The 9,724-nt window shown below is 40.3% G+C and overlaps 3 protein-coding genes across 4 annotated transcripts in view; 1 reads left to right on the top strand and 2 right to left on the bottom strand.

Moving 5' to 3' along the window:
• myl10 (myosin, light chain 10, regulatory) overlaps nucleotides 1-1,432 on the top strand; it is a 2,617-nt gene extending 1,185 nt beyond the window's left edge. The window contains exons 3-7 of the mRNA XM_060896058.1: nucleotides 1-30; nucleotides 229-333; nucleotides 777-855; nucleotides 1,064-1,112; nucleotides 1,251-1,432. The exon at nucleotides 1-30 is cut by the window's left edge and continues 46 nt beyond it. Coding sequence (XP_060752041.1) covers nucleotides 1-30; nucleotides 229-333; nucleotides 777-855; nucleotides 1,064-1,112; nucleotides 1,251-1,355 — 368 coding nt within the window. The 3' untranslated portion in view covers nucleotides 1,356-1,432. The remainder of the gene's footprint in view (nucleotides 31-228; nucleotides 334-776; nucleotides 856-1,063; nucleotides 1,113-1,250) is intronic.
• Nucleotides 1,433-1,591: 159 nt separating this feature from the next.
• Nucleotides 1,592-5,769, bottom strand: bcl7ba (BAF chromatin remodeling complex subunit BCL7B a). 2 transcript variants are annotated; one of them, XM_060896056.1, is made up of 6 exons: nucleotides 5,542-5,769; nucleotides 4,599-4,674; nucleotides 4,234-4,336; nucleotides 3,388-3,600; nucleotides 2,957-3,033; nucleotides 1,592-2,828 (listed from the first exon to the last, which is right to left on the bottom strand). In XM_060896056.1, exons 1-6 carry the CDS (start codon nucleotides 5,631-5,633, stop codon nucleotides 2,739-2,741), a joined length of 651 nt encoding a protein of 216 aa, XP_060752039.1. In that variant the 5' UTR covers nucleotides 5,634-5,769; the 3' UTR covers nucleotides 1,592-2,738. The 2 variants fall into 2 exon arrangements, with proteins under 2 accessions (XP_060752039.1, XP_060752040.1); XM_060896057.1 differs by having other exon boundaries at nucleotides 4,234-4,333.
• A 135-nt stretch (nucleotides 5,770-5,904) lies between these two features.
• Nucleotides 5,905-9,141, bottom strand: tbl2 (transducin beta like 2). The gene is made up of 7 exons (XM_060896055.1): nucleotides 8,821-9,141; nucleotides 8,429-8,544; nucleotides 8,124-8,308; nucleotides 7,666-7,817; nucleotides 7,280-7,406; nucleotides 6,793-6,945; nucleotides 5,905-6,678 (listed from the first exon to the last, which is right to left on the bottom strand). The coding sequence occupies exons 1-7, from the start codon at nucleotides 8,945-8,947 to the stop codon at nucleotides 6,219-6,221; spliced, it is 1,320 nt and encodes a 439-aa protein (XP_060752038.1). The 5' UTR covers nucleotides 8,948-9,141; the 3' UTR covers nucleotides 5,905-6,218.
• Nucleotides 9,142-9,724: the final 583 nt, after the last annotated feature.

Below are 9,724 nucleotides of genomic sequence, written 5' to 3'. Positions count from 1 at the left end.
ACGACCTGAGAGACACATTCGCTGCCCTGGGTGAGAGAGGGGGAGAGGGGTGAGGGGGGGGGGGGAGAGGGAGCGAGAGAAAGAGAGAGAGAGAGAGTTACTAAGACTGAGAGAAACTATTCTAAATTCTATTGTCTTGTGTGCTCTCTGTGTGTGTGTGTGTGTGTGTGTGTGTGTGTGTGTGTGTGTGTGTGTGTGTGTGTGTGTGTGTGTGTGTGTGTGTTTCAGGACGTCTGAACGTGGGTAATGATGAGCTGGATGAGATGCTGAAGGAAGCTCCAGGTCCCATAAACTTCACCATCTTCCTCAGCATGTTTGGAGAAAAACTCAAGGGTGAGCGATAACACGCACACACACACACACACACACACACACACACACACACACGCATGCACATATGCACACACACACACACACACACACACACATGCATGCACATATGCACACACACACACACACATGCACATATGCACACACACACATGCATGCACATATGCACACACACACACACACACACACACATGCATGCACATATGCACACACACACACATGCATGCACACACATACACACAAAGACACACACATACACACAAAGACACACAAACACACATACGCACAAAGACACACAAACACACATAAGCACAAAGACACACAAACACACATACACACAAAGACACACAAACACACATACACACAAAGACACACAAACACAGTAAACAGTTCCATACACACTTTAAACACACACCAATATCAGTCCTCTGTCTCTGCTGTTACAGGAACAGACCCTGAGGAGAACATTCTCGCTGCCTTTAAGATCTTTGATCCTGAGGGAACGGGCATCATTAAAGGAGACGAGTGAGTTTCATCATCTGAGGAGATCAATCACACTCACTCTCTGATTAATCACACAATGTCTCACTCTTCTAGATTAGATTAGATCAGATTAGATTATTTCGCTGCTGGTATTAAATTTTAACATTATAATGTAGGATTTTTGCGTGTGTTCATCATCATTTTGTTGAGTGTTTAATGTATGATGCCTGGCTTTATGTTCACCATTCAGGATTAAGTACCATCTCATGTCCCAGGCAGATAAATTCACAGAGGCAGAGGTGAGTCTAATCATCTCAAATCTGGACTCTTCTGTGCTCTTGTATGTTTCAGTAATTTAGGATTTTATTTTGTAACTCATTCATTCGGACATCAGATGAAGTGTCGGCTCTTTAATCTCTTCTGCGTTTCTCTTTCAGGTAAATCAGATGTTCACAAACTTCCCCCTGGATGTTGCTGGAAACCTGGACTACAAAAACCTGTGTTACGTCATCACTCACGGAGAGGACAAGGAGCAGGAGTGACGTCCCCACGACTGTGTTTGTATCTGTTTGTACGTGTTTGTGTCCCTTCCCTTTGTCAATAAACAGCTCAAAATACACCATAAGATCTTGACTGTTAATAATGCAGCAGAACACAGATTATTAACACTTTATTAACCTTCTGTGTGCGAAAGAAAGACTGAAAATGGATTTGTCTCAGGATCAATTAAGACTTCTTGTGAAATAAACATCAGAGCAGAAAAATAAATATAGAAAAATTCAAATGTAATTACTTTTTTATTTCATTGTGTATTTGATCATCATCATCATCATCGTCATCACTTTTCATAAACACACTTCTAAATAAATATTGTGATGCACAATTTTGATCATTATTTGTTTGTTTGAATGACTATTTTATTAATGTACAATAAAATAAATTTAGTGTCAGTTGAAAATAAAAGATGAAAAATAAAACACGGACACGGTTCTGATATTTTAATGACATTAATAATCATTTTTAAAATAATAACATTTAACATCAATGTTCCACTTAACCAATGTACAGTAATCATCATCATCATCATCATCATCATCATCATCATCAGTCTGATGGAAATTATTATTATTATTATAATTATAATCCTGATCATGAAGAATAACCATTAAGACATCAGACACAAACTGAACAAAGAGAAAACTAAACACAATTATTCCATCGTTAATCACAAGTGTACAGAGAGGAGCTCTGATCTCTTGTGAGTCACTTCACACACTGTATAAATGATTCACTGTAATTATTATTGACTCCTTATTAAGATAAAACTCTCTCTGAAATATAATCTATATGTAGAAATATGTTCAGTATATCAATTATATCTGGATTTATAATTTAGGTGTGTTCACAATTCACTGTAAAAGACTGATAACCGAAACTAGTGAAGTAGGAGGAAATCTAATAAAATAAAATAAAATAAAATAAACATTCTGTCTGAATTTGTGATGTGTAGCAGGTCTGAAGGAAATGTGGAGAAATATCAGCATCAGATAAAAAAAAGCAGCTAGTAATTGAGCGTTGTGAGGCAATCACTGTGTGTGTGTGTGCGTGTGTGTGTGTGTGATTTGAGTGATTATAATGTAGTTGTGTTTATAATAAAATGAAATGTTTCTCTTGTCTGTGATGGTCATCACATGACAGTCTCAGTGTGACCTAAAAACTGGTGTGAAATAAAAGGTTTGAAACATTTATCTTACAGTAATAATTTATATTAAACTTCACTGCAGCAGAAAACTACAGCCCATAATGTCTACAGTAACATAATCAGTTACTATTGCTGATCTCAGAAGAGGAATGACTCTTTACACTGATTATACAGTATCAGCTGTCAGTCTGTGTGTGTGTGTGTGTGTGTGTGTGTGTGTGTGTTAACTGGACAGAGTAGACTGGATAACAGACGTCTGCTCAGTACACACTCTTTTAAGAGGCGGAGCTCCAGAGTTTTCCTCTTCCACTTCCTGTATAAAAATAAAGAGGAATAAAGAAAAAACAAACAATTCTGTTTTTATATAACATTTATTTTCATGTGTTCATTAATTATTATTAGTAGATCCATCCATCCATCCATCCATCCTTTCTTTAGTACCTCAGCTGTAACGGGTAAAATATCTTCTTTAATCAGCGTCGGCGGTTCATCAGCCATCTCAGACTGCAGCGACGCCTCTACACAAACACACTCAAAATAATTATTATACACAAACAAACAATAATAAAAGAAGAAAAATAAGACGAAAAATGATGATGATATGCATAAGGAAGCCTCCGTAAAATAATAAACAATAAAATATCAATTGCAATTTGCATTTTTTAGAATTATGTGTAAAATATAAAAAGTATTATGAGATTGTAAGATATTTTATACAATGCAAAATATAACTGTTATAATTTATTAACAATGTAAGTATATATATTTTTTTAAAAATGTATTAAATAAATAAACAATGAAGAAAATAGATAAGTTTGAGAATAAGGAGTGTGTGTGTGTTTGTGTGTGTGTGTGTGTGCGTGTGTTCTCACCTTCCATACACTCCTGGCCAAGTGTGGGTGGTGGCGGCTCATCCGTGCGGTACTCATGAGAGTGTGTGAGTGTGTGTGAGTGTGTGTGTGTGAGAGTGTGTGTGGCGGGGCTGACAGGCTCACTGCGCTGAGGACTGGAATTTGTGCTGCTGTCTGCGGGGATCACTTTACTCTGGAATGAGTCTGAGAGAGAGCTGTGACTGCTGTTCTCATCTAAACACACACACACACACACACACACACACAGGTAATGAAGACAGAACACTAAGTAAATAAAGAGTTCATTAATAAATTCCATGATGTACAGTATATTCTCAAAGCCTCACAGTGAACAGTGTGTGTGTGTGTATATGTATATGTGTCTGTGTGTGTGTATGCGTGTGTATCGCTCTGTGTGTGTGTGTGTGTATCTCTGTGTGTGTCTCTGTGTCTGTGTGTGTGTGTATATGTATATGTGTCTGTGTGTGTGTGTAAGCGTGTGTATGTCTCTGTGTCTGTGTATGTGTGTATATGTATATGTGTCTGTGTGTGTGTGTAAGCGTGTGTATGTCTCTGTGTGTGTGTGTGTGTATATGTATATGTGTCTGTGTGTGTGTGTAAGCGTGTGTATGTCTCTGTGTGTGTGTGTGTATGTGTGTATATGTATATGTGTCTGTGTGTGTGTGTAAGCGTGTGTATGTCTCTGTGTGTGTGTGTGTGTATATGTATATGTGTCTGTGTATGTGTGTAAGCGTGTGTATGTCTCTGTGTCTGTGTGTGTGTCTCTGTGTATGTGTGTATATGTATATGTGTCTGTGTGTGTGTGTAAGCGTGTGTATGTCTCTGTGTGTGTGTGTGTGTATACACCTTGGTAATCCAGTAGAGTTGTGCAGGAGTTTTCAGTTGTTTCCTCTGAAGAGAAAGTGTTTATTTGAACCTCAGAAGCAACTGGAGCTTTACTCTTCTCCTTCTTAAGAGCAAAAACATTTTTAAAATTCACAAAAGTACTTTTTTATAATTATTATTTATGTCATTTATTTCTTTTCTTTATTCATCACAATGCTATTGTTTTGCATTGAATGAAATTGCTTTAACAATCAATAAATAAAAATACATCAGTAAATTCACCATTAATAAATCTTTTACAAATAAAACAATTCATTCATGGGTTAATTGTTTTATTCCTCACACACATGAAGTCAGTGTAAAGTCCACACCGTCACGTCTCCTACCTCTTTACTGTCTACTACAGGGACCCATTTAAATATCCTCAGAGACGTGTCTCCTACAGTCACCCACTTTTTCTCCCTGTTTAAAATGAGAAAAAAGAAATGCATGTATAAGGACATGACTTTAACAGCTCACTTTAACAGTCACTGTTTAACCTGTAGTGCACTAGACTGAGTGTGAAAAACATGAAGACATTATTTTATCATTACTCTCTATACAGAGACATTATACAGACGTCTCACACATCACTGTCTGATGGACATCTGTGGCTCCAGGGTTAGTGTAAACCTCCTTCATTCAAAACTACATATAATATGTATATATGTATACACACTCACACACACACTCACACAAAGACACACAGACACACACTCACTCACTCACACATACACACTCACACAAAGACACACAGACACACACTCACACACACACTCACACACACACTCACACAAAGACACACAGACACACACTCACACAAAGACACACAGACACACACTCACACACAAAGACACACAGACACTCACTCACTCACACACACTCACACAAAGACACACACTCACACAAAGACACACACTCACTCACTCACACACACACAGACACAAACACACAGCTGATGCCATATCAGTCATATACACGTGTATAAATTTAAATTATGCTAAATATAGATTAAATAATAATAATAATAATAATAATAATAATAATAATTATCGCATTCGCTGCCTCAGTAAAACTTAATGCAAATTTATTCAAATCAGCGTTTAAGCCCCTCCTCTCATTAACATGACATCTGTCTTTGGCGACTGTACCAGGTTTATCTGTATTGGTCAACTTCCACGTCAATCAACTCCTATCCTCATAGCAAGCCCCGCCCCCTCCCTTTTCCGCCTCAGAACTTTCTCGTCAGTAGATATTTTTCCTCATAAAGCTTCTCCTTTTATTACTCACCATCTCCGGACTCGTTCGATCGCCGCCATCACCTTTTTAATGTCATCTTTAGCCCGGCTTCTTGTCTCCGCGCGAACTGAGCGTCCCGACATGTTTAAATAAGATTTAAAAGTCTTAACTAACTCGTTAGCTTCCTCTTTTAGCCGCAATCGTGTCGCTCTCGCGCAACACTCACAGGATCTCGCGAGAACCCGTGACTTCCGCCTGGCACGAGCCCACCTCTTAATTTAAATAACTTGTCTTTCTGACGTGAATCTGATTAACACTTTATTTTAACACTAACATCAACACTCTGGGATAAAAGCTTCAGTCCCCAACAAACGGAATAATGTCGATTATAAACTATAAGTCATTCAACAACACTGAAATACATCAAAGTTTATTTTCAATTAATAAAATCAAACAGAAAACTGCTATAAAACACTTATTAAAGGAGCAGGTCGTGTCGAATAAACACCGCCTGAGGCCCAGTGTTCAGCTCCTCTGGGTGCCGATGATGGTGTTCAGCTCCTCTGGGTGCCGATGATGGTGTTCAGCTCCTCTGGGTGCCGATGATGGTGTTCAGCTCCTCTGGGTGCCGATGATGGTGTTCAGCTCCTCTGGGTGCCGATGATGGTGTTCAGCTCCTCTGGGTGCCGATGATGGTGTTCAGCTACTCTGGGTGCCGATGATGGTGTTCAGCTACTCTGGGTGCCGATGATGGCGTTCAGCGCACTCTCGGCCTCAGTGATCTGCTGCTGTAGCCGCTGCTTCACCCCAGAGTTGGTGCTCTTCTTCAGCAGGACCTGCATGTCGCTGATGGCCGCACGGTAACCGCTCACATTGTGGAAGACCCTGATGGCGCGGTCACCGCTGCTCACCAGGAAGCGGTTATTAATGTCGAATCTGAGATCAGTGATGTGTTCGCTGTGGACATCGTGGAATTCCTCCTCCAACTCACCAGAGCTCGCATTGTACATGTAAAGGTCTCGGCCGCTAGACACGGCGACCGCACGGCCGTCTGGAGACAGAGCAATACGACTCCCCTCTGATACTCGACATGGTACAGTCCGGAGCAGGTACGGGTCCTGCTGCTTCTTATACTCCACATCAGTGTCCCACAGCTTCCACGTGCCGTCTTTAGACACCGTCACCATCCTGTAAACACACACACACACCTCCTAAAATGGACATGCAGTGCACTATGTAGGGCATGCAAGAGTGTGTCACTGTGTATGTGTGTGTGTGTGTGTGTGTGTGTGAGAGACCGACCTGCAGGAGTTGTTGGAAAAATCACAGCAGTACACACCAGCTGAATGTCCTTTGAGGTCGAACGCTCGATTCACTTCTTTAAACTCTCCTGTTTTAGTAAAACACACTTCCCAAACTTTAACATCAGGAGTAAATCCACACGCTGCCACAAACCTACACACACAGACACACAACTATAATATAGCATGGAATATTACTGAACAATATATTATCATATATATAAATATAAATCATTTATACACAAATAATGCATTGTATTTCATCTGTTAATTAACACAGAAGGCAGAAAAATTATTTAAAAACAAAAATAACAACACGACCAATAATTATTTTTAAAATTATTTATTTTATTTAAAAGTTTATTTAACAATTACCCATAAATTATATAGAGCCTATAAAAAATAATGAATGAAATAAATGAAAAAATGTAATAATGCTGAGTGAGTAACATAGGTGTGTGTGTGTGTGTGTGTGTGTGTGCACTGACCTGCCACAGGGAGAAACAGCAGCATGTGAGATGGTCATCTGGTTGGTGGTGATGGAGGCCAACACTTCTCCTTTCAGGTCCCAGATGATGATGCTGGTGTCCACTGAAGCCGTCATTATAAACTTCCCTTTAACACAAACAACAGCAGAGTCGTTTCTTCACTTTTATTCTTTCCTCACACACACACACACACGCGCACGCACACACACGCGCACGCAGACACACGCGCACGCACACACACAATAATGTAGTGCAGGTGATTGACGGGGGAGAGGAAGTAAGCCCCTCCCACTGAGACAGCACAGATGGTTATGGTTTGATGCTGATCTGCAGGCTGATGCTCAGGAGACACAGTTATCTGTCTGTAATGAAGATGAAGACTGAACCTGTGTCTGCGATGGCCATGGAGATGACGACGCCTTTGTGTTTTCGGGGGAAATCCTCAGGAGCTGCTTTAAAACTCAACGTGCTGTCATCCTTCTTGGTCATCTTAAAAATACGAATCGTCTCTCCATTCGCCAGCCATGTGATGAAGGCTCTGCAAGAACACCATCATCTTCATCATCAACAAACGTAATCAGCAGAATAACCGTTAATGACTAAGAATGAAAGTTTAACATGTTATAACTTACACACACACACACACACACACACACACAGATCTACAGGTAGTAGGACAGAGTGACAGATAGATGTATTGTGTTCTTCAACTAACTGTTTACTAATAAAGATATTTTCTTCACATGAATAAAAATGATGACCATCATTAACTTGGGTTTCCTTCAGATCTGACTGTAACAAATGTAATCACTGTATTAAGAGTGTGTGTGTGTGTGTGTCTCACCGGGAGTCGGGACTGAAACGAACAAGTGTAGCATGGTCGTACTCCACGTTACCCCTCAGACATTTGTGATCTCTCAGCAGGAAGTCTTTAGTGCTCCAGATGCGAACGGTGCGATCATCAGCACAGGAGGCCAAGTATTTACCGTTACTGCTGAAGTCCACACAGGTCACTGCACCACTGTGACTCTAAAACACACACACACACACACACACACCTAGTGATAAGAAGAGTATCTCCTGTAGACTCACTATACACATTTAAAGACCTGATCAGTCCTGAGAGGATTAACAGTGCTGCTCCTGTACCTTCAGTGAGGAGGCGAGCAGCGGGTGGGAGAACGTGTGCTGCTGAGGTTTCTCCTTGCGAGGACGCTGCTGTGCTTTCTGCTTCTTAACAGTTGATGCCTTTAGTGAGGACTTTGCTGATATTTGAGATAAACATAAAAAGTCTGAATTATTCCTCAGCACAGAGTCATTTCACTTTAATCTCCTCCAAAGTTCACACATAAAAAGCAGAGAGTGTGTGTGTGTGAGTGAGTGTGTGTGTGAGTGAGTGAGTGTGTGTGAGTGAATGAATGTGTGTGAGGATCTGCATCTGTTCAACATGCATGACTGAGTGACACTGAAACAGGAGACGCGCGCGCACACACACGCACACGCGCACACACACACACACACACACACACACACACACTTACCAGCTGCTTTATCGCTCTGCTCCTCTTCTTCAGTCTGTTTAGATTTCTGTTTATTTACAGCTACAGCGACTAAAATAATAAGCGCTCCAATAATCAATGAAACGGCCACGAGGGCAGACAACTCCATATCCACGTCTGCCACGTACACACACACACACACACACACACACACACTAACTAACTAACTAACTAACTAACTCTCTCTCTCTCACTCACTCTCTCTCTCTCTCGCGCGCGCGCACGCGCACACACACACACACACACTAACTAACTATCTCTCTCTCTCTCTCTCTCTCTCTCTCACTCACACACACACACACACACACACTCTAAAACACACCAGACACTCCGAGGACCGCTATATGGAAACACTTCCGCTTCCCTAACCGCGCATGCGCACTAGTACTCATGCAGATACGCATGCCTGACATAGGGAGCACGTGACGTCACTATTAGGTAACTCTATATTATATATTATATAACAGTGTATATTATAATGTTTACAGTATAACATTTGGGTATTTTAAAGCGTTTGTATAGAAATCTTTCTTTTAGACATATTATACAACCGCACTTGTGACTGAGAGGTCAGTAAAGTCTCCAGGTTACTGAGTTACACATGACGTCATTAATAAAAGTCACGTGTTCATGTGACTGGTTCTGAACATCAATATAAAACTGGACATTTACACATGAACTACATAACTTCATCACAATCATCCGTTATAAACATGACTAATGTCATTAATATTCATTAATAACTAATCAACACAATTAAAAATATGTGTTTAACGGACTATTTAACTAAATAATATTTACGGATTTGTTCATTTAGCCTTTATATCTGTGTGTTTATGTCTTTCTGTAGTCTAGATAGAGCTGGAGGAATAATCTCTGGTCTTTT

The sequence above is a fragment of the Tachysurus vachellii genome, chromosome 20 (assembly GCF_030014155.1).
Source record: "Tachysurus vachellii isolate PV-2020 chromosome 20, HZAU_Pvac_v1, whole genome shotgun sequence".
NCBI lineage: Eukaryota > Metazoa > Chordata > Actinopteri > Siluriformes > Bagridae > Tachysurus > Tachysurus vachellii.
The sequence above is the reverse complement of the archived record's forward strand: the minus strand, read 5'-3'. Positions and strand labels throughout refer to the sequence as shown.